The 25,499-nt window shown below is 40.0% G+C and overlaps 2 protein-coding genes across 2 annotated transcripts in view; both read right to left on the bottom strand.

Annotated features, from left to right (window-relative positions):
• The window catches only part of numbl (NUMB like endocytic adaptor protein), a 48,050-nt gene extending 34,595 nt beyond the window's left edge, over nucleotides 1-13,455 (bottom strand). Inside the window, exon 1 of the mRNA XM_026341561.1 lies at nucleotides 13,079-13,455. The gene's annotated coding sequence lies outside the window, so the exon portion shown is untranslated. The remainder of the gene's footprint in view (nucleotides 1-13,078) is intronic.
• A 2,638-nt stretch (nucleotides 13,456-16,093) lies between these two features.
• Nucleotides 16,094-24,322, bottom strand: coq8b (coenzyme Q8B). The gene is made up of 16 exons (XM_026339916.1): nucleotides 24,222-24,322; nucleotides 23,509-23,690; nucleotides 23,248-23,404; nucleotides 22,912-23,117; nucleotides 21,925-21,991; nucleotides 21,240-21,314; nucleotides 20,663-20,782; nucleotides 20,493-20,578; nucleotides 20,232-20,372; nucleotides 20,051-20,132; nucleotides 19,357-19,450; nucleotides 18,562-18,703; nucleotides 17,543-17,650; nucleotides 17,368-17,433; nucleotides 17,047-17,133; nucleotides 16,094-16,674 (listed from the first exon to the last, which is right to left on the bottom strand). Coding segments are annotated over exons 1-16 (1,929 nt in total). The 5' UTR covers nucleotides 24,223-24,322; the 3' UTR covers nucleotides 16,094-16,359.
• Nucleotides 24,323-25,499: the final 1,177 nt, after the last annotated feature.

The following is a 25,499-nucleotide window of genomic DNA, read 5'->3' as shown; positions in this document are numbered from 1 at the left end:
GACAGTCTTGGTAAAACACAGCACCACACCCCAAACAAAAGCCCCAGAGATATGAAAGTATTCTTAACCAGACGATTTCCAACACGCCTCCTCTGACGTCTCAAACCCAGACACAGGTTCCTTGGATCACTTCAGTGAAGGCTGTGACTCACACACAGTTGTAAAGCAATGCAGAGAAGCAAAAGTATCTCCAGCAATGTAGTTTTCTATGTGTATAAGTCAGTATCTAATTACAAGAGATTTAATAGTTAGGAATCAATGAATGTAATCAATGTTTTCATTATGTTGTCATATGATGATAACTTAATGTGGGTCAGGTTTCAGCCGATTAAGGTCAATGTCTTTCATTAACTTAAAAGATAAAATAACAACTAATGCCAAATGATAAGTCATAATTATGACAATTTAGTGGAATAATCATAATTCATTATATTTTCTAATAACAAGATGCTGTTATTCCGATAATGCATTTCTTAAATCAAGCCTCTTGGAAGTGAGAGGTTGACTGATAGATCTCACCACCCCCATTTGCTGCCTCCTTCATTGTGATCTGCATCCACGTTGACAGCGGATCACCACTGATCATCTCTGATTTGTAAAAAAAAAAAAAAAGAAAAATGTGTGCTCGCCTGACGCAGCCAACATCACTTCAGAAGTGCTTATTCAGAGCACCACTAAATCAAGTACATCCACAGAGTAATTGATTCAAGCTCTGTTCTTGTTTTGCGCTTCTTCATGTGTAGCTGGTGGGGGGAATCAACTGCGCTAGTGGAAAACAGCACAAAATAAAAGAAAGTAGAGAGAAGAGAGAGAGAAATCCAAGGCCAAACACTGATTGCTTTAGATTAAAAGACAAATGAATATTAGGCCCAGGTTCAGGCAGTGGAAGAGTTGTGCAACACATCTGCAAAGTCAGAAAAGTCACTTCAATGAATTAGTTTTATTTTGTTATTTGCTAATACAGATTCCCATTTCTATTTGTTTTACGTGCCTCACCATAACTGGCTTGGAATTAGTTTAGAGGAGAACTGCATTAAACAACACAGTATACCTTGGTACAAATGAAAGACAATTGGCCCAACTTATAGTGCAGTGCAGGACCGACGGAGTCTCTTAAAGGAAAGAAGTGGTGTTCGGCTCTTAAGTTGTTGATGTACAAGCTTCCTTTGTCCTTTGATCTATCCTGCTTTTCTAATTTTATATTCTTAAAGCCCACCAAAATGGCTCCCAATCTTACGTATTTCTCTATAATGTTAAATGTTCACAGATGACACAGGTTAACATTTAGGAAGTCTCCTATCATACAACCACAGTCAATAAGATGCAAAGCTACACAGTAGCATTGCATATTAATGTAGAATACATTTAATTATGATAAAAGAATGAAAAAGAAAATTGTTTTTCAAAGCCTTTTGAGTTCATAGTAAATGTCCTGCTGCTAAAGTACTGGATGTGTGTGTGTCAATCTGTGTGACATCCTCTCCTCTCCTCTCCTCTCCTCTCCTCTCCTCTCCTCTCCTCTCCTCTCCTCTCCTCTCCTCTCCTCTCCTCTCCTCTCCTCTCCTCTCCTCTCCTCTCCTCCTTTACCCTCAAGGGTTAGTAATGTGAATATTAGATGGGGACAGATTGTATTAGATAACACAGACCTACATAGAGCCATACACAGATTCACTCATGGGGAACCTTAAGACTTACACAGATTGTCTAAAGTGTATATTTGAAAAACACTTTATATCACCTATGACAATCCATTTAAATCAGAAATATTTAATTTCTTAATGCGGTCATGTTTTAGTCTGTAAGATTTTAAAGCTGAATATGGGACTAAATTGCTTCAACATATTTCAGTGAAACACTAATTGGACATTGTGTAGCTTCTCATAATTCCTTTCATAACAATGCATATTTGTGTTTAATATTTTGTAATACAATTGCAGACTGTAATATTCAGATACACATGGGAGGGAGGGACTGGGGCAGCCTAACCAAATCTTTCCAACTTTACTTTGTAAAGTTGGAGCCTCAGGCAATCACTTAGATTAGAAGAGTTTTTCTGCATATTAGGCAAGGTTTAAAGATTGCTGATATACACTATGAACTTTATGAATAAAGCTGAGGATGACGGAAAAGAGGATAGGGTGGTGCATAATGCGCGTATATAATGTATCCATAGGATGGTTTCTGTCAGGTGTCTCATCAGGCTGCTGAATACCTTGTCAGTCACTAAAGACGGAAGCAAATAACCTCACATATAGTATAAAACAAACTGGTAGAGTGTTGACTAGAAAACCTCCTTTAAGTCTGTGGAAACAATATGCAAGAGCTGTTGTGGCACAGCATGTACTACGCAATTATAGGTATTTAGCACCTATGACAAAATGCATCAACAGCCCTACACTTAAACAGCGGGTACAAATGGTCTGTAAGCAGGGCATCTGCACATCAAAACAGGTGTCCAGAGAAAAGACAAGGAGAGATTCATTGAAAATCAGCATGTAAGGATGTTTTCTTTTCCAATATTAAGTCAGTGTCAGAAATTTTTCAAAATGCATTTGTGTCTAAATGGGGTCTGCACTTTGTAGCCAAAACACAACTTCATGCAAATACAGCTTGACTGTACAACACCTAAGCAAGAGAAAATAGACAGGTAAATGCCTAATATTGTGTGGGTCCACCTTGTTCTACCAAAACAGCTCCGAGCTGTCGGGGCATGGACTTCAAAATATCGGCAGCATATGCTTTCAGTCCTGTGGTACAGACCCATACAAAACATGTAATGCATCGTGTGTTTAGACAGCTGTTGATCATAGTATTAAATTAGCATTAAACATAATCAGAGACACTGTGGTACAGTAGATCTTTTGTGGGATTAGACCAGACCAGGCTATTCCGCACACATCAATGAGCAACTTCCATAACTCTGTTGCCAGTTCACCAGCTGTAGCTGTAGCTACTGACCACTGCATAACAGGGGTAACCAAAAAGACCAGTCTTTACTCTGACCCAGTCAATTTAGCACTTGTCAAAGTCACTCAGCTACTCACACTTGCCCATTTTCTTTCCTGAAGATCATGCATTTAACACATTAACTTCAAGAACTGACTGTTCTGTGGCATTATAGTGAGATAATATTATGTAGTGAGATCAATATTATTCACTTCATCTGTCATTGGTATTATTGTTGTGGTAAATTGGGTGTTCACCGCTGCACGGAGTGAGTAAGGGTGTGCGCACTTGTGTTTGTGAAAGTGTGCATAAGTGAGAGGGAGAGACAAGAAAAAAAACGCTTCAAAGCTGGTCTGCAGCTGAGAGGGGAGGGTTAAAAGGGATTGTGATCTTCCTCCAGCTCTCAGGAATGAGGAGCAAGAGCAATAACACATTCCCTATTTGGAGCATGGTGAGCAACATACAGCAGGATGGATAACATGTAAACACACACTCTGGAACAGAGAGTCTGCTGTGTCTTGGTCTGTTCTCTCTGCACATATCAAGCAGCCATCTGGTGAACTTGACAATCCAATCCGTGACCGAGTCAGACTGTTGACCAGCTCTGCAGCCATATATTTTTGTTCTCCTCACAACCACTTAGCATCGCTCCCCTCCTTCTCTTCTTTCCATTTCCTTGTTACCAAAACCACTCTACTTTACCGTTACCCCTGTACTATCTTTTTAAAAGAGGATGACAAGGGGTGATGTCAAGGGAGGAAGGGAGGCTTAAAGAGAATGGCAAATGCACGCTCACCTCCCCTGGCATATTGACTTCACAGAGGCTGAAGCGATGCTACAGGGTGAGGGATGAAGGGAGAAAGGCTCTACTAATCACAACATAGTGTTCCTATTACATCAAATAATTTCCGTGCTAGATGGGTGTCGCCTTGGCATCTCACAATATTCCTCTGTGATCTGAGGCGAGAGGAGTCAGCCTGTGGAAAGACAGTCTATATACTTTCTATTGATCTCCTTGATAAGGCTTGTTGAGACCTGAGGTGCCTGGAGCCTCATCCATTAAAACATAACTAAAGAAAAAAAGAAAGCACTCTGGCTTTATCCTCAATTGCACTATGCTTGTAGAGCGTAATCAAAGCTGTGAAAATGATATAAAAAAAAATAGTGTGTTGTGAGTAATGGTGTAAAGTAGTTTCAGTTTTGAAATGTAATAGAAAATCAATGTTACTGGATGTTTTTGGTTTCCTATCCCAAAGGGGATTGGATGTGGTTGGGAGAAGAACATGTGCAGACACAGGAACCTTTTAGAAAGAAGTGTGATCATATGAGCTTGTACAGACACAGCCGCCCAGAAGCCAGTGTGGTAGTTTTATTGCCTCTCTACGCCTCCTTAAGTGTCTCTGCTCTCTCTCGCTTGCTTTCATTAAGTTTATTTATCTAGTTAATGTGGAATGTCACTGAGAAAGTTCACAGCGTCGAACAAGAAGCAGACTACTGAATTATATTTTCTGTAACACTAAGTACAGTACATGATATGAACATCATATAATAACTTTAATCCAAAGGCAACAATGTAAAAATGTATTCACAATTCTGTAACTTTTATAGTTTGACATTCAAGGGAAAAAGTTACTAAAGGAATCATTCACTGTTCAGACAGAACAGGCTTGATGTCTCCAGCTGATCGGCTGCAGACTGTAGCTTCATCTGAGATAAATAAACATATATTTATACTTTGATGTCTTTCCATAAAACAAAAATGTTCCTAGTGGGCAATCAATGGGTTATTTTGGGGAAGTCAACAGTCAAAAAAATATATAAAGTAAATGCAAAACAAGTAGTGTTAGAGTAACATTACTTCATGTAGCATTGTAAAACATCGGACAGTTGCCATTGGTAGTTCACGCTTCATTGCACGCTACTTTAAATTATGCAGCAATAATGTCACATTTTGGAATTTGCGTTTTTGGAGGAGTTTTAGAATGGCACTTTCTCAGTTCATGTTTCAAAGTCTGAAAACAAAGTTACATTTGTCTGCAGTCTCTGTGCCTGGACTGTAGCATGTTTTCACATCCAGTCTTCCTAATAGTGCCTCACATAGTACCTGACAACTGGCTGGCTGGCTGTAGGAAGGCCATGGATTGAGTAGCTGGCTCATATACAGACTTTCTGGGTGGTTGGCTCACCAGAGACAAACCGTGAATTCCTACTGGGCTTACTGGGTGCACTGGCTACTCATCTTTCTACAGTGCAGACAGACAATGGCAGGTCTGTTCCTCTGGGAGCCTGCAAGCAATAAGAGCCACTTCCCCTGACCGAGAGAGAAGGGGGGAACGTGAGATAGATGGAGAAACTGATGTTTTCGGAGGACTGAGAAAGATAAAGAGCCGAAAGAAAAAGACAGGCAGCTTTTTAGACAGGAGGAACGAAAAAGTGTAGAGAAAATATTTGACTATTAAATATATATGGTTCAGTATAGCTCCTGTGTAATGACCTACAATCGACAAATATTTTACTTCCAATTGGCATTTACCTCGCAGGCCCTAAACAGTCATGACCAGTCCACTTTAAATGCCAACGCTATCAACAATGTCCATCTCATATGCTTGTTTTCTACGTTCACAGTGGAGGTGGCATTTTAGCACAGCTTGTCTGCGAAACAAGACACCTCTCTCCCCCTGCTCTGTCCATCTCTCCAGCACCCACAATGGCTCAACGCCTCTTTTCTCTTGGCCTTCAGTCTCACCCACCTGGCTCAGCAACCCGTGTTTCTGATGTCATGCATTTTTGTAATTCTTTTGAAAGCAACTTTGCAGACACAATACATCCTAACTGTTCTACATAATTTTGAGTAAGTAAATACTAGGTTTGTGAGGGGAAAACAGTAAGTTTAGAAAATGTAACAGTTAAGTTAGCAGTTACACAGGTAGAAACTTCAGACAAGAGAGAGAAAAGAAATGTTCCAAGAAGTGAAAAGGTTTTCCAAGTATTGATCTCATTTTAAGTTCCTGACAGGCAACATGTCTTCACACGGTAGGGGCACTCCTCTTCTCCTTGTTCTGTCTTCCCCTGAATTTTCATCTACTGATCACGATTCAGCACATAGTTGCCCAGGGCTGCTTTCTTGTAGTCTTCCTGCAGTCCACCCCAAATACCAAAAATCTACCAGATGACACACACACTAACTACTAAAATGTTTAGAGACACATGAAAATGACAAACCATCAAATAGACCAGAAATACAGAGACATTGTGTAAACATATATTTTGTTTTTTAAAGGTATATTTACATAAATGTAAATATAATGTGCCTATAATGACCTACCTTATTGATCCCTCTAGGGAAACTGTTTTTAGACAGCTGCAGCAGATAACAGCACTGCTACAGGGTTTCGGGCTTGTCTAGAGACATCTGGGTATGTGGCCAGGAGTAAGTTGAACCACTAACCCAGGGTTCATAATCAATCAATCAACTGAGCTACATTCCAATCCCATAATCAGCAAACATCAGTGCTGTCTTCCAAGTGCACGTTGTGTTTGCTAATGCAAGTTTATTCATATAAAAAGGATAACTGATCATAAAAAACTGTTTGCAACGATGGGAACACAGCTGAAGACATGTATCTTTCCATAAAAAAACATGGTAATTCCTAAATGTGTCCGAACGTTTCCTTTGCATGACTGTGATGTGACATTTCTAATGAATGCAAACCTCTAATGTCATAATACAGGCTTATAGTAAAGTGTGGTCCTCACAGCGACCTTACTCTACTTAATAGCATTTTTATCTTCTGTGGCATCACTATAATGTCCTATGGATTTGCAGCGTGCCTGTGGTAATGTGGCACTGCAGGATTTAACTCTCATAAGGCTAATCAGTTATTTTCCTTTGACATTCCTTTACTAGGCTGTTCTTCCTTCTTTCTGACATTTGTATTATATTTATCCTTTGTCACATCTATTTAGAGGATTATTACGCACTATTTTTCAAGATAGATCATTTCCATCTCATTCCTTTCTTCTTCATGATGCCAACAGCTGGGAGAATGGGCCACATCTGGTGCACAGCTGGCCACTATAGAAAGATATGCAGATGGGAGGGACTGAGAGGACAGAAGGAGAAAAGAGTATAACAAAGGCGGATGTTGTCATGAGAAAGTCAAAGAGGTATGTCAAAGAAAAGCTCAAGGAAAATGGAGGAGTGAGCAAGAAAAACGTACAATTCTGACAAAGAAGTTGAATAAACAGAAAAGAGTGAGAAAAAAAACAGCAACTAGTCAAATAATCAAGAGCGATAAACTGATGGAGGCGGCGGGAGGATGAAGGGAGTACAGTCATGGGGAGTCAAATGCTCCTAATCAGCTGTGTTGCTGTCAGAGCTCCTCGCTATAGCAACCATGAGTCATGGCACTGGTAACTAGAGAGAACCGAATGCCTCACTTACACATTCGCCGTGGAATCACTCCACGTCTTACAAGCATACTGTAGCAGGAGGTGAGCCACAATCTGGCCCACAAAAAATAACATGATGCTTACAAAGAGTACTATTTCCTTCAGTCATTAATTATTATTATTATTAATATTACTGAGGTTGCACAAATCTTCACGAGGAATTTGTAAAACAAAAAAAAAATGTTTTTCAGTGATGAAATTACCAAGGGAGTCCATTCACTAACAGACCTACTAGTACGCCACCTAAAGCTATATATCTGTATCTGTTTTGTGTTGGCAATTAACGCTGCAGTCTGATTGATGGTCATGGACTTGAGTCAAAAAGATATAAAAGACTATGAGTTGCTGACAAGAGTGCTGGAAAGCGGCTTTCAGTGATCTAAAAATAACTACAATATTACTGTATTTCTAAAATAGTCACACACTGGTGCAAGCAAGAGCACTAAAGATCTTTTTAAGGACTTATTTATACACTTATTTACTACATTTAGTTCTTGAACAAAAGCAACAGTCAGTCCTACATCTCTGTGGAGGGTTTTCCAACAGTCTAGTCCTACAGTCATGTACTTGACCTTTATTTTTCTTTGGCCTTGTCATGGATTGTCACATGCACATCACTGAGTAAGCAGTCACTCATTCACTTGAACAGCACATGCACACAGAGAAACCACAACAAAAGTGCAGGCATGTACCCATTTTCTCCAGTGAGTCATTCTTGTTTCAGCCTGAAGTAACTTAAGCTGCTTTCCAGCATAAACTGAAATGGGTCCCCTTTCTCCCTCTTTGTCATTAACACAATCAAATGTACAGAGCTTCATTCCTATACATCGTTGTCTTCTATCAGCAGGAGACTGATATCATATGTCCATCCATATCTCACTATGTCTTTGTGAAATAGGGTGTCTATGTAATACACATACGCACACCATCAACCTTTAAAAATGCCACCTCATTCCTATATCTAACCCTTACCTCGCTCACTCTCTCCACTCTTCACACAGAACAGAGAATAGGCCCCTCTGAACCTTGGGTTCTCACTAACAATCTCTCTTCCTCAGTGTCAGTCTGACACAGTGCAGCGGAGAAGTCAACGTCATATTAAATGGTGTTTTTTCCACGCTGTGAAACCAAAGCTCACATTGTAGAGGCTTTGAACTGAAACAGAACAGTGTAAGGAGAAAGTCATTGTACGTGGGCTGTAGGCCCAGTAAATAATACAAGATTAGACTAAAAATGCCAACGTTCCTCTGATGCATTACCGTGCAGACCAGACATCTGGGCCCATTTACATCCTCATATAGATTAAATGGAGAGTCCTGATTTTCCAGTCCTGAGTGTTTTAATCCAGGGAATGTGGAAAGCATCTATATGCCTTACTTTCACACAACTAAATGTCATCCAATGGCCACGAGATGACTAGACTAGCCATAATAAGTCAAACTCACCATATGCTCCTTAAAGATGTTGAATAAAATGAAGGAAGTTGCAGGTTTTTCTATATTGTTTTTTATGTCCTTATACAATATAAGCTGTATAGGACACTTAACAGGAGAAAGAGAGGGAGGTATGTGACATGCAGCAAAGGTCCCAAGCGGGACTCAAACCCAGGACGCTGTTGTTAATGTGACATCCACTTTAGCCATTGATCTACCAGGGCGGACCTGTTCTATATTGTTTTAAGTAACTATTTCTAGCCCAAAACTCCGCGAAGCACAGACTTTCCAATAATCTCACATTGATAACAAGAGCATTTCCCAAAGTGTCAAATAGCTCTCTTAAGTCTGACATAGTCTTCATTTTCCTTTTTAAATTTTACCAATGAAGTAATGCAGGGACTGGTGATGAATTGGGCTATTTAGAAATTCTGTCATTCAGAATCTCACGCTGGGACTGTGTTACGCCTCTGCTTTAAGTACGCTATAGAAGGAGAAAGAGGTTAAAAGCATTCTGTATTGGACTTTCACAGTGGGGGCTGAATGCAATTTGGGACAAACGATGTGAAAACAATTGACAACAGAATGCAAATCAGTTTCTAAAAGCTTGGAAAAGGATATAGATCAAATCAGACCCTGAGGGGTAGCTGTGGTGTTTCAGTAGCTTGTTTTTTTTTTTTACATTTTGGGTTTTTTTCAGATGCACATACTTCATCAAACTGTTGCATCAAAGCTTCAGATCTGAATAGGCTGAAATAGGTCATCACAAAAAAATAAGTCAAGAATCCAATGAGACAAATAAAAAATGCAACCCTTGCAACTCAAAGTGACAGTTATTAGTTGTGCTGAGTGCTCCACTTGGAGTTGTGGCTCCTGAAAAAAGACCCATTTCTACTTTCCTAGTTATCTGCAGTGAAAAATGCCACTGAAGCAAAGAAATAAACTGCTGATCGCCTGGGAAACAGGCATATACACACACAAGCACACACGCACAAGCCAGCAAACATCACTCCACACACAGCATGGTCAAACACAGAGAAAAACACACATCACTGACTTCACCGATGAAACTAACTGTCCACCAACATTCGAATCCAGTGCTCCAATCATTTATCAATTTACATAACCATTGGGGGGCAGTGGGAGTGCACCGAGTGCAAAGAGACACATACACAAAACAGCAGGCATGCCATTAGTGTGTGTAGTAATGGAACTGCATGGAGGAAAGAAGAGGTTGCATTTAACTAGCCTACAGAAATCAGATAAGTCCACTCAGCATATACTGAATGCTCTTAAGCATCAGACAGCAGAGACGTGTGAAAAGAGAAAGTGAGAGGGGGTGTGACATGGACATAAATGTCGGAAGACAAGTACATCTTCTGTGTCTGTGCAGACTGACATAATCACACCCAACGAGGAGAGCTTCTGCCACACATTAGAGACAGAAGGGAACAAATGGTTTTCAGAGCCCCTCTTAGCTAATTGCCACTTTTTGTTTTCCCATTGTGTTCGATCCATCTTTCTTTCTCGTTCTTTTAAACTGCCACTGCATCTTTCTCTCTGTCCTACTGCAACATCCGTCTTTCTCTGTGCCTCTCCTGATACGTGTTATATGGTGTCAATGACTCAACAGCATAACCTCTTTCTTCCACTTATCTCTTTGCATCCTTCCTCAGTGCTCCATTTTTCTAGCACCTCTAATTTCATTATCCTATTCTTTTCCTTTAATTAATCCCACCGACAGAAATATAATTCTGTAATCAATTTACGGGTTTAGTTGTAGTGTACGGTTTCATTCATTAACACCCATACACATACAGCATATTATAATTGCACTGTACAGACAAGCACAGTACTAATTATCAGCCACTATGAGATATTCCAGACAACAAAAACATACTTGAGAACAGTTGTAAACTTATTTTATGGTTTCATTCTAAAGTTTGTATGCTTGTAATGTTTCTTCATAAAGGCTCAAGAATTTAGCTTGTCAAGGACCAACTGTTTATAAACCAGAAATTCAGTAACCTTAAACTATTAAGGAAAATTCTTTAAAGTGGACAAGGCCATGACCTTCAATCTAATAAAGAGTTCAGAGACTTATGTGCCTGGCTTTTAGGAAGCACAATGTAGCTACCGGTAGTAGCGAGGCCGGGGCTGGAAGTGGAGCCGCCTGTTTAGCAGACTCACCCTGACCAGCACAAAGGGGGACAACGCCCTCCTCCGTCACCGACTAACCCAGACAGCACCCTGATTGGCCAGCAGGATGACCTTTGATCCCCGTTGTATTGTGGTCTCAGCTGAGGCAGCCCTTCCCCCTGAGTGTGTGTGTGTGTGTGTGTGTGGACAACAAAAGACAACAAAGTCCTAATGCAGCAATGCAGCAATCACAATATTGGAAGAAGGGAAATGGTCTAAGGGAAAATAGAGAGTGTGCGTGCCTGCGGATGCATTGGATGCATTTCCATGTGTGTGTTGCTCTGTGGATTTGGCTGGTGTAATTATGTTCTAGCTGTGATGACTGAGTTACAGCAGTGATTAACTACTTCAGAACAAATTTATATCCAGCAGCTCATTGGTTTAGTTTTCAATTTCTAATTATGCCTCTTTATTGCTAACTCCAGAACAGATCCATCCTCATCTAGGCCCACTTCTGCACCCAATCTTGCCTTTTCTAGCCCCAGTTCTGGGGGGGGGGGGGTCTTTTGAGATGCAAGCAACTCTAGACTAAACTTGGGCTTCTTTTGCCCCAGACTCCATGTGAAATCTAGCACTCCTCTAGTCCTAGCTTTACACTTAAACTGGTCTTTCTTTAGTCCCAACCCTAGGTCTAGCATACCTAATGTACATCATAATCAAGATTAAAGATAAAACCGTCCTCCATAATCTTCATCCAGCCTAAAGCTAAACTACCTCTAGTTTCACACCATAATCATAATTGGAATCAGATTTATTGGCCAAGTATGTCTTGCACATACAAAAAAAATGTACTTAAACACAGTAACAATAACAATCAAATCCAATCTTAATGTATGTTATTATTCAAACCTCTCAGCCCAAATCCACAAGTCCCAACCCCAAGACTAGCCCCCCACAGTGACCCAGGAGTTTTCCACACAGGTGGTCTAGCAGGCTGAGACCCTCTGCACCTTCACTCTTAAGGCACCCCATGTGATTGCGCCTCTTTCTCTCTCTCTCTCTAAGACAGTGGGTCAGGGTAGACCACCCCCTAACAGCATGACCGGCTGTCTGAGGAATGCCATGTCATGCAACAGATGGAGCTGCACAGACAATAGAGCCGCATGCGTTTACTAGGCCTAGCCTATATATGAAGGCATGTGCCAAGTGTCTAAGTATGTGTGTGTAAGAGAGAGAGCATAAGGTCTCCTGACCCTCAGTCATTTCAGAGCCACATTTGGGCACATGTGTTTGTCCTATGACTTGCATTTATATCAGAACAAGGGGATCCCACTGAGCTGCAGCACTTTTTTTTTTTTCTAATAAGCCTTGAAGATCACTGAAAATGATGCAAACATACCCAGAAGACACAGCTCATCACACAGCATGATGCCATGGAGACAGGATGGATTAGGATAGATTCATGGTCACACATATTCAAACGCAAGGCGCGTGTTTCAGTGACCATGCTGTCCTGGAGAAAATACCTAGAAAGACCGCATCTAAAGCAAACCTGTGAACTGTGGACCCTGTGGTCAATGCGACTCTTTATGGCTCAATCGAGATCAGATCATTCCCAAGTCAATAAGGACGCAATTAACTTCAATTCATGATCACAGTCGGTGCAAGATATTAAGCATATGTCAATAGAAGGTTTATAAAGTTCAACCTATTAAATATGGCACAATTAAACATGGACAGTGTCCATACTGAGGGAATCGGTGTACCGGTAGTTTGTGTAAGAGTGGATCAGAGAGCTATAACAGTTTCTTTCGTTGTGGTCTGGATGTCCTGAACCGTTTTCTCAAAGGCTCTCGCCACATTTCATTCATTTCACACGTACGGGCCCACTGACGATTCAAGAGCGTTGCAGGTGTATCCAAACAATGTGAGGTTCAATTACCCCCCCCAAAAAAAACTCACCAAGAATCTGCTGTGATCATGAGTGTGATCGTGCACTTCTTCATAACGGATTCAACAATTGTAAAGACATCAGAGGTTTTCCAAATAACCCACCAAGTGTCAGTAAATAGGGATGCCAGATTGGACGGAAATCCAGGGGAACTCACCCAAGAGAACGACGGATGATCGGCTCTACGCGCCTCCTCTGCGTAAATCCAGGACCCCGGACGGAAATATGTTATTCAGAAGAAGAAATATGTGAAGCCTAAGAAGTAATTTCACAAAATCGTCTTCATCCGCACTGTGAAAGCGATGTGTGGAGGCGATGTGGAGCAGCAAATCAGCCCGGTCGGTGCGCACACACACACACACACACACACACACACAAATAAAGGTAAAACAGCGATCCAACCTCACTCTTGCAAACAAAAAAGAAAAAAAAAGGACCGACACGGCGTTTTAAGGGAGATTTCCGTCAAACTGGTGTCTCTGTAGTATTCTCGGATGCTTTAGTTGTTGACTGTGCACTTACTGGGCTTCTACCCCCGACTCCACCCGCTAACCCAGCCTTCCCAGTGCGCCCATTGGCACACACGGCCGGACATGCAAATTCACTCTTCCCATTGATGTTTTTCCAGAAAAGAAAAAGAGCGCAGCGCTCCGTGTCAGGCGCTCCACTGCGCCACCGCGCGGTGCTCTGCTGTGACGACGTGTTGTGCCAAATATCCCCAGAACAGGACCTTAAAATGAAGATTGATAGAAACACGTCTTCAGGATTAGACAGGATAACATCCATGCCCACCTACAGTATTTCCAAGTGTTTGGTTTTCTACTTTGGCCAAAATGAAGGAGCAAATAGAAAGTCAGCATTGTTTTATCTGAATATTTTATAGTTTATGTTTCTATCACTACTACACTTACTTACTCACTTTCTTGAACATTTAAAGATTTATTATTAAAGCCCTACACACACTGTCACCGTCACTTAAGTAAAAGCTGCAAACTTGCTACGAATAAAACAGGCACTGAAAAGACGTATTAAGTATTAACAAACAGTTGCGGTTATTTATCTGACCATATACTGAAGTAGAGTCATTGCATTTTTTCCTCTTACCTGTAATTAAAGAATTATAAAGTGAGTATCTCCATTGTATCCTAAAGTAAGTTAAATACCATGAATTGATATCTACAGTAAGTACGATATTGAGTTCATGAATTTGGTTAGAGTCCATTGCTTTTGTCAAGAACACAGTCCTGGTGTTCCCACACTCGATGGGAGTTTCTTTATGTTGGCCTGAGACCACTATGTATAATAATGAAATATCCAGAAAATGGTTATTCTACATTGTACAGTATAAACTCCCATGTTACCGTAAACCCTAATTCCAAGAAACACTAAAGTGGCGGTGGCCTAGCCAGCTAGAACACAAAGGCTAAAAAAATATATAAAATAAAAATTATAAATATAATCAAACACATCATTATAACCAGTAAACATTCCCAGTCAATCCTGGAGGTCATGAAACATAAAACAGACACAGGGCCGTCAGGTTGCCAGTTGTCGCTTAAAGTTCACCCTCTGGTCCCAAATAGACTTTACTTAAAAAAATTACACATTATTTGTCATTGTACATTATAACACATACCGTAAGAATTCCTACTGGATATCATATGCTGAATATCCTGTTTTCTTTGCACATGCAAAGGTAAACACTGAAACAAGCAAACTTTGTAATAATTGCCTAATATGCCACATGTTGGAAACTTCTCAAATGAACAGCTCCACACCAGACCAGTGCGAGGGCCAAAAGTCTGAGACTAGGTCCACAAAGAGCCAGTTCTCCTCCGGTAAACCGAAGCCAGCTGCTTTTTACATGCAGACAAATGCTCCAACTTTCCATTGGTGAAACTGCAAGAAAACAATGTGCTTCTTCTTTCCTGTACATGCTGCCGTCATTACCGGTGAATGAACTCAAAAAAGACAACACTGTAATTTTTATGTAGTGCATCAGAGCAAACCTGACTGTAGGAACAGCCCAGGAGCTGTACGGTGTGAAACTTAACAGTGCTCAATGGAGGGAGTCTAACAGCAAGTACTAATGGAGATACAGTAAAAGGCTGCATCCTTCTCCATCAGGTTTTATGTCACTGAAAGCCTTGCATCTCAGCTCCTGTGCTGTAAACAACAGTTTGTGAGCATCCTGTAGCAGACAGTACTGTAACGCTTTAATGGTTTGACTGCAGACAAAATAAGGCAGCACTGCTTTGAAATAAAAATAGATCCTGGAAAAATAGACCCATCAATTCCATCATCAGCTAAAGTCTTAATATTATTTGAGTCAAAACTATTGTGATGCTCAAAAAGCTAAACACAAGAATAGTGTAGGAGGGGAATGAGGTCAAACATGGCCTCAAGTCAATGCCATTTCCCAAAGAGGTCTAAAACTGAAATGGAAAGATCGATACAGAATGGAGGAAATCCTTGGCTTCTAGCCTCTTCTCGACACCTGCCAGTAAAGCTAAACGTGATGCTTTTAAACCTTTTTTTTTTTTAAATTTCATTAAAAACAACAACACCACAAAGCACACTGTCTTACAGAAGTGTTAAAGCATAAAAAGAACCGACAGTATTTTACATGAAGTAGTTCTGAATTAAATATACTGTACAATGCAAGGGCATTACTCTAGCGGGGCTCCATTAGACTGTCTCCTTTAATTCTTCTCATAATCTGCTCATCTAGTCTGCCAGTCATCACATTTAGGAGAAAGCTTTGTTCGCCAACTCATCAGGCTGCACACAAAGACCTTCCAAAAAAAAAAAAAAAAAACGAGAGAGCACTTGGCAGCTTCAGCTTGGCAACACAGAGTCCATTATCTATCCTTAAGACAGGAGACAGTCGTTCTGTTATAAATATGGTGAACATTGATGCCAAAATGAGAAGGAGTCAGAATTAATTCATTTTCGCTCGTATGCCATCTACTGAGAAAGTGCAGCCTTGAACATTAGCTGTGACAGAGGGTTGTAACCATTGTGTCCAAATAATCGCACACACCAACAATCAAAACGAATTAAACCAGCTTCTCATCAATTAACCCACATATGTAATCAAAAATGAAGCCATTTAGGCTTTAGTGTATATCTGTTATGACAGAATGATCATATCATTTTCAAAGTAATTTAATTCCATGTCATTAAAATGATTTATTTTTATACGTGAGAGCTTCGTTGAGCCAAAACAAGTCAACCATACCCTTAAAAATGATGTAACTGGAGTCAAGACAACTTATGATGCTTGTTAGAGTCAGGTGCATGTTCACATGTTCACACGCAAGTCTGATCTAGTGATTCCCCTGTGCATTCAGACACTGTCTTCTCTGTCCCTTTACTTTGGTGCCCACTCTGAAAAAGTCCAAGGCACATTTGCGCAGCAACGTTGCCCCTGGGCATCTAAGCACTGGTCTGTGCCGCCTGCTCGGCCTGCTCAGCCTGCCTCCTCTGATTGTAGGCATTGTACACATCCATGAACATGTCCCTGCAGGATATGCATGCCTTCAGTTTGGAGCAGATGAGGAAGGAGCCGGCCATTTTGCGGTGGAGGGAGTATGTCTCCTCAGGTGGAGGGGTGAGCCGGTGGCGCAGCATGACAGGAATGAGGCTCTGGATGCGCTGGGTGGTGCTTTGGGTGCCAAAATCAAACGGCTCAGTGGACGCAAATGCTTCTCCAAGGATCATTATTGCCTCCACATGGGCATCCTCAAAGGCCTGGTGGGGAGCAGGAAGAGATTTTAAATGGCTGTGCTTAAGAGTCTCTGTGTGCATAATAATCAGCTGGGTTAAAGAATTCAACACTAACAACAAGGATAAACACTCTCACACTCTGAAATGTTTACATTCATTAAGATTTTGTCTCTTTTTTTTGGTGTATGACAAAAATTAAAATGTGATTATTTCAGCAGAGACACAAATATGAGCAGAGAAAGAGAAGGATTATGGACTATAACTGCAAGAAAGCAGCTTTCAAGCACAAGCAGTGATATATAGTGAGAGACACAACTAAATCAAAACATGAGAGTCATGGGAGGATAAACCAGATCAAAAATAGATGAGTGCAGGAGCACAGACTAAAAACATTACCTTGGCCTCAAAGCCAGTCAGGAACTTCAGGTCCTTTGATTTGGAAAGAACAGTGGTTCGATCACCCACAGAAGCTGCATGCACCACCTAAGCACAAAGCACAAATAAAATCATGACATGGTTGTGGTAATTATGTTTATTTTACACTTGGCACGAATACGATTAGAGTAGTTATAGTAATGTAACTAAAGTGTTGAGTATAATTTTTGTTTTTCCAAGGCTGCTGAAAAATTTACAGTTACACTTAATTATTCAGAGAAATGTTGAATACATCATGTTGTAATGTTCACTAGGATCCTTCTAATTTTTGGTTCATCATACCTGTATATAGTCATCTGTAAATGACTCTGGGTAGCTTCTGCACGCCCCAAAGTCCAACAGAATAACCTGAAGAAGGGAATGTTATGCAAATTAATCATTTGGCAAATCAGTTTTTTTTCCCCTTTGTTTTTGACAACTAATTTAAAACATCTAGACTCTTTCTATCTTTGCTCACCTTGTTTGTGTCTGAATTGTAGAAGAAGTTTGCCCAGTTTGGGTCTGTCTGCATGAACCTGAACTCGAACAGCTCCCTGAGACACAGCTGGAGGATGTTAAAACAAATCTGGAAAGGGTAAGAAAGGTTTGTGTTTACTTCCATGTTATTATTATTAATGTGATATTTTTATGCTGTAGGTCTTTATCGGGTGTAATGTCCCATTTCATACAAGCTATTCTTATCTGATGGTACTCTGGTACTGTGCACTGCTGCATCCTCACCAAATCTAAAGATGTCATCTTACTATATGTCATACAACTACATAAATCTCAACTGTAAAACACATATTTTCACTCTGGCAGTAATTTTCACTGTCCTTTACACACTGTGTTTAGGAGAGTGCTGTATAATTTTCCAACACATAACTTGTCTCCTCAGTGCTGCATGTGTCATTTTATGGCATACATCAATCTACAAGAAAAGTGATTTAAATTACACTTCTGATTACCACCAAGGAGCAAGTATGACACAAAACCTCCACACTTTCTTTTCTTTATAAAATGTTGACAGAAAAAAAAATAGTTTTTTGAACAAAACCAGGGCTACTGTAGCAAGTGTGCGCTGTACTTCATCAGCTTTATCAGCTAGACTAGTAATCAGCAAATTTTTGAGCTAGAAAGTATCTTGGGGCGTGATTCTTGTAATGGCATTTATGTAAAATTTAACAAGCTTTTAAAATGACAGAAGCCCTTTAATGACCTAAAAGTAGTTATTCCTCACTGGGCTTCTGATGTTATCTGTAGCTTTAGTGAAGAGAAAACACAGCTGGGATTCCATCTCTACCCAATTCTATAATATTTGATAATGTCACCAGTGCAAGAGAGCTGTGCTATAATACAGCAGCACCATTTGTAAAATCCTCTGTTATACTTCAAAAGGCCAGAAAACCCACTGAGTTCCCAGAGTCTTTTCATTTACCATGTCCTACTGACATGTCAGTGACATTGAGAAAATTAGATTGTCTGTTGAACCCATACCTGGTTTCTGGTCTCCTGGGGCAGGTCTACACAACGGTCCAGTGGGACACCATGTACCAGCTCCATAGCTAGCACCCTCTTTCCTGACAGCTCCTCAATCACCTCAGGGACCTGGAAAAACTCATCTAACTCCAGCAGGGACCTGGAGGCCAGGTGCAAAAAACAGGCACCCCATTTACAATAAAATATTGCAGAATATATCTCAATTCAGAAAATGTGCACATGGACGAGACATCTAACAGTGACTTAAAATGAATAAATATTGTATATTACAATATACTACCAAAGAACACTTAACACTATTATGGAGAAATAAATTAAGTTAACAATACACATGCATAGCAAGCCCCAAATTTTGTTATTGTGGCATCAGCAATAATAACATATAGTTAGTAGTAGTGTAGTAGTGGTAGTAGTGGTAGTAGTAGAGTATAGCAGGAGGAGGGGAAGTGGTGTAATTCTTTAAACTATAAAACCAGGAGCCAATGTAAATGTTTAATATCCATGAAAGTAGGAGAAAGACATCTTACTAGCTAAAAAGTACCAGGCCTAATAAAAAAAGGAATGCTACAGTTGTAATGTTCTATATATGCACATATACAGTATATGCAGTGTGTGGAAGTACCAGCCATTTAGGGAAACCTCTCCCTAACTACAGTAGCAGTACTGTAGTTAGGGAGAGGTTTCCCTAAATGGAAATAAATTTGAAATGTACAAATTAACCTGGAATAGTTTCTACTCTGAAGTTAATGGGCTTCAGTGGGGCGTGCTTTATGGTTTAATACACTAACATACCTGAACTTTTTAGCACACTCTGCTTCCCTCTTATAGTCACACTCCCATGCCAACTCCCTCTGAAGAACCTCTAAACTGCTGTCTGCAAACAAACCTGTGGAAAAAAATAGTGCAAATCTCAGTAGGGAAAACCAAAGAAACAAAGAAACACAGAAACAAACATGTTTTGTACAAATTACCTTGCTTAACCATACCTACAATATACCAGTTAAGTCATAGGGGCACGGCTTTAAACACTCAGTGTATGGATAATAATTGATTACCAAACACAGCTTTACTTTTATTAATTACAATATAAAGTCTATTCATGATGCTTTGATTTGGAACTATAGCACCACCACATGGTCTAAACTAAACACTGAAAATGTTGGAATAAAGGAGTGTTCAGTGCAGGGTACAACAAAGACTTCATATGTTTAGCTGTTTCAACATAAAATTGGTACCGTCTTATATTCAATATGGTGATATTGCCAAACCATAAATCATATAGTTACAAAATCCCAATTATTTTCAGTTTTAATTTTGCTGATAAATTGAAATATAACTTGGGACAATGTGTAGCATGAAGTAATGACTGACCTCTTTAACCTGCAGCCATAATATGATATCTGCCAGAGGCTTTCATGTGTAAATAGATGGCTGTGACTTCAAAATTATAATTTCAATAATAACTACATACATCACCAGTTCTTACCTTCTGGCAGAACCACACTCATTTTCAGCACAGACATCAGGTTGTTTATGTCACTGCGGATGCTCTCTGCCACTCCAGGATACTGGCAAGAAATGTAGGAAAAACAGTAACATAAATGCACAAATTGAAAACAGAGGATGTTAAAGGGACAGAAATGGCACATGTATGAATAACTACCTACCTGGATCTTCATGGCTATTTCTCTACCGTCTTTTAAAACCCCATGATGCACCTGGCCGATGGAAGCTGCGGCAAACGGTTTGTCTTCAAAGGATAATAGCTTCTCTTGCCAGTCTGGGCCCAGTTCCTCCTCTAGAACTTTCTATACAATCAGATCCACATAAAATGTCTTGCCATTATAACTTGTAAAAACTCAAGACACCAAGTTAACCATGATTTGTGCCATGTCATCTTGTACGAAAGACACCATGACACTACTTACTTTCATTTGCCATGTAGGCATGAAGTCTGCGCTCTGTCGGACCCGCTCAAAGATCTTCTGCAGCTGGGGGTTGATGAAGGAGTTGTCTGAAGATTGAGAAGACATCAGAAAACAATACTGCCGAGACATACTGTGACTGAGAAACATTTTTCAGTGTAGCTACACTGTACCTTGAATGCTGAGCATCTGTCCTATCTTGAGCGCAGCCCCACGGACCTTACACAGTGTGTCGACAATTCTCTCAGCATTGGCCTCTGACAGAAAAGGAGTGTCTAGCAAGGCACTCATTTCTACAGAAAAAGACAGCATGCACACAGAATATGATTAGCAGAGGCATTCTGATGCATCTAAATATATCTTGTGTAAAGCTGCTTTGTGACAATGTCAATTGTAAAAAGCGCTCTACAAATAAAATTGAATTGAATTGAATTGAAATAAATAAGCTCTGACCCTAGACTTGGATAATTGTAGATTGAGAGTAAAACAAATGCAATTGTAGATCATTAAGCACTGTTTATTAACACATTCTAAAGCCTATATTTGAATTGTTGTAAGAAGTCGGTATAAAGCCTGTCCAGTGGCTGGCAGGTGCTAATGCATTAGTAATGTCTCAAGGGCTGACCACTTTTGCCAGTTCAGTCCATCTGTCTGCTATTTCAGCAAAGCATACTCTAGACCAAAAGTAAAATATCACAGGATGGGAATAAAACAGCACAGAAAAGGTGAGAGACAACCAAATTCTTGTACCTCCTTTTTGTTTGCCTCCTATTGACTGTTTTGCCACCTCTGCTATTGCTCCAATTCCAAGTCCTACCGCCAGTCCTGCAGCAGAAAAACAAAAGTGATTGTATGTATGGCCACTTCACAGATGCTTGACGGGAGATTATTAGGGACATTATAATGTCTATTAGGTAGGATTTATTGCTGGATTGCTGTATTAGACTGCATTAGCATGAGCTCAGTGAACCTGATAGACGGGAAGTACGATATTACGTCATTCATACATAATTAAATATAAAGCACTTAAACATCCTAAACCCAATTAATTATAATATGTACAAAGCATAATTGAAACACACTGGCAGTCCAACTTATTATAGAAAATAAAAATATGGGGTTCAATTTTACTTATTCTTACTTCACCATATAATGATTGCAGAACTTTTTAAAGTGTAATGTAATGCACAGTAACCATTGTATAGTCTTATAGGTTTGTCCTGAGAAAATCAGTACTACAACTACTCTATTTGTATGTAAATGAACTATGTAATTAATGTCCAAAGTGTTATTTATCCTTGTGTTCAGAGCCCTGTGGGAACCTGCAGTAAGAATGAATTAATTCTCTTTTAGACTGCAGTGGATGAACAATATGTCTTGTTAAATACGGAAAGCACAAAATAGAAAAACTATTAAAAACATATATTGCTCTTACCCCCAAAATTTACCAGTCTGCTGATTCTTGAAGCAGGCACCTTCCTTTCTCTGGCACGGTCACTAAGCTGAAGGAAGACATACCAGGTAATAAACAAAACTTTTTATCAGTAAATTAATCCTATCTGGCATAAAGCGAACCCATCTGGGCACTGCACAATACACGAGTATGACTGGGGGACAACTAATCAAACTTTGCCCAATAACAGATTCGTTAACAATAAAAAATAAAAATAGCCTTGTTAGCCGTGTTCTTCAGCAGTGTAACAGTGTTATAAATACATTACTAACCGCCTGAAATTAACAAATGGATAAAAGCCTCCCTTTGGATAATAACTGCATGGATGATTATTTTTCAGCTGGCAACAAGTTATTTAACCCTAACTGATGCAGTGAGTAGCTTCTCATTTCTTAAACAACCATGTCAGAAGACACATCCTGTGGTCATGGAAAAGATGTTATTCTGTTTCAGAAGGGTCAAATTATTGGCATGAATCAAGCAAAGAAAACAACCAAGGAGATTGATGAAACTACTAAAACTGGAAGAAGGTCATGTGGTCTGATGAGTCCAGATTTACCCTGTTCCAGAGTGATGGGTGCATCAGAGTAATAAAAGAAGCGGGTGAAGTGATGCACCCTACATTCCAAGTGCCTACCGTACAAGCCTGTGGGGGCAGACCAGACCTTCATCCCATTGAAAATATTTGGGATGTGCTAGAGAAGACTTTATGGAGCAGTCTGACCCTCCCATCATCAATACAAGATTTGGGCAAAAAAAAAAATGTAACTCTGCATGGGAATAAATGTTGTGACATTGCAGAAGCTTATCCAAACGATGGCACAGTGAAAGCATTTCGTAATGAAAGCTTAATGCAGTCCAACTAAATATTATGTGTGTATTGTGAGTGTGTGACTTTTTTTGGACGGGCAGTGTATATACTGAATCTAAAATGTTTGTCCAACACGTATAATGACTCATTTAACCAACCTTCTGTCTGACAGGCTTGACTAGGCCCTGTTTTGCCTCCCTGGCCTTCTTGATGTCTTCAGGTGAGAGTCTGGCCACCACAGTTCCATGGACAGACCTGGTTTGGTAGTAGCACCGATGGAGGCCACCTGTAGTGTGGAGGAAGCGAGTGGTCTGCCCTGGCCAGCCTGTCCCTCCTGGCACTGACCCTGTCGGAGCATGTACTCCTACGACAGAGAGGGTGAAGGATCACTTATGTGACTTGAATATGTGGAAACTATAATGTGAAGTTTAATTATATGTGTGACAGATCAGTTGTTGTTGAGGTAAATTCTAACAAGCTGAACTACAGAATACCTGTTGGCGTCTCTGCAGCAGTTTCAGCTTCTCTCTGACTTTGATCCACCGTATGAGGGGGAAAGTCGGACCCCATTGACCATTTGGCTACTTCATCAGGGTCCATATTCTCCCAACCCTCAGCATCCGGAAACACATCCTCCTTTACTGACTGTTGCTAGAGACACAAGAGAGTTGGACAAGTAACTTAACCATTGCTATATAACCTACGCTGCATTTAACTATTATTATTGTTAATATCAATTAATAAGTGATCCTCACCTCATTGCTGCTGCCCATAAAGGTACCAACCAGTCCTTCTACCACATCTTGAGCAACTTTAACTCCTGGACCTAAGGATGAGTTGCAGGCCAATAATTTGAGTTGTTCTCCCTGGGTGGTGATCAGAGCAGATCCCACTTTACTGGCCCCACGAAGCACCTGCAGGACTTCCGACAGCATCACTTCATACAGAGAAATGGAAAAAGAGGTCTGAGTCAAGTTACATGATGTAATATTGCCTGAATGAAAATAAAAGAAAACGCCAGTAGTGCAACACAACACATATCAGACACAACTACTTAACTCTTTAACCCAAAGAAACAAATGTTTGCAAGATAACATATAAAAGCATATGTCATGCGACATATGGGACAAAAATGTATTATGTTCTAGATAATTTAACCTTGAAAGAGAGAGGCTGTCCATGTTTCTATACAGGCTAGCGTGTCATGAACGTGATGTCAAAAGTAACGGCACAAAGGTGACTTATAATAACAAGAAAAACTCATTTAGAAGATGTGTAAAGAATTGAAGAAAGACAATCAACGCTATATAGCTCATCTCTTATCTTTCCCATTAGCCAAGTTAACGTTAGCTCCTGTTGACTGAATCTTGAAATTACAAACAGCTCCATTACCCTCTGGGTAATTGTTGGCATATAAAATTACGTTACTAAATGTCACTCCCTGCTATTGACAAATTACACGACTTACTTTTCTCAAGGCTGTGTGATTCAGGTTTTTCTCGACATGTGTCCTCTTCCACCACTCTCCGGTTGAATGGTCTGTTTTGCAACGACTCGACACCCGGAAGTTCAAATGTGATTGGCTTGACTTGAATCCAATCACAGTATGAGAAATAAAAAAATGAGGCGGTACACAAAGGTCAAAGGAGGAGGAGTCTCTTCCATTAACCAATAGCAATCCTGAACAACAGATGAATGACAGGACAATATCCAATTAGAGTGACGACGAGGCGGGCTTAAGCAATACACCATCTAATCAAGAAGGTGATGACGTTCAGGAGGAAGTACAACAGCAGTGAGGCTTTTTGTTAAGAAATTGGACAAGTGCAGCGTTGTAATAGCCAAATACACATTTTTGCTACTATTCAGACATGATGTTGAAAATATTTTTTATATTGTCTATATGTTTATTATCTGCTGTAATGTGTCACATCAGCATCACTTGAGTATAAAAGAAAATGCAATGAATGCAAATACAATATATAGGGAAACATGTTTCACCAGTATACAATTTAACAGTGTTAGGGAAATTAGTTTGAAAGCATGCCTTTACCAATTTCTTCACACTAGAAAAAGTGTACTGCAAAGCTATCCTAGGGAGAAATCTAGTTTGGTAAAAGTAGTTCAATCTACTTTGTTTCTACATGTGCAACAAAATTATGACAAAAGCATCAGTCCATTATCCTAACCATTTTTACTCTTAAGGGTTGTGTGGATGCTGAAGCCTATCCCAGCTGACGATGCACAAAAGGCACAGTACACCCTGGACAGGTCATGAGTCTAGCACAGGACTGACAGACGGTCATTCACATTCACAAATCTGGGCAATTTAAAGTCACCAGTTAACTTAACCCTAACCTAACCTGACTACATGTCTTGTCCTGGGAGGAAGCCAATGTATCCAGAGAAAAATCCCATAGACAAAGGGAGAACATGCAACTTTAACATAGAAAGAGAGTATAATGCAATGTACTATAGATTGAATACATACTATCATGGAAAATAGTACACAATGATGGTGATTTCCTTAGTGAATGTTGCTAATGTCAGTGCACAACAGACTAAGGTTTTGACGGATTGACACACGGACAGACAGTGCAGTGATACCTGGCCCTCTGCTGGACTGAGAAGGTGCTGCTCTAAGCTTTTGCTCTCTAGTGTATCTAAAATGCAATTGTGTGATAAACATTTGCATGTATTTCTTCATTACAGCCTATCTCAAAATATAATTGAACGTGTACTATGT

The sequence above is a fragment of the Anabas testudineus genome, chromosome 13 (assembly GCF_900324465.2).
Source record: "Anabas testudineus chromosome 13, fAnaTes1.2, whole genome shotgun sequence".
Lineage (NCBI taxonomy): Eukaryota > Metazoa > Chordata > Actinopteri > Anabantiformes > Anabantidae > Anabas > Anabas testudineus.
The sequence above is the reverse complement of the archived record's forward strand: the minus strand, read 5'-3'. Positions and strand labels throughout refer to the sequence as shown.

Coding starts and splice junctions, on each gene's coding strand:
- coq8b (XM_026339916.1), bottom strand. Junction 21,315..21,924: donor CAGACTGGTAAATTTTGGGG/GTAAGAGCAATA, acceptor TTTCTGCTGCAG/GACTGGCGGTAGGACTTGGA. Junction 16,675..17,046: donor TGACTGGCTTTGAGGCCAAG/GTAATGTTTTTA, acceptor GCTCCCCACCAG/GCCTTTGAGGATGCCCATGT.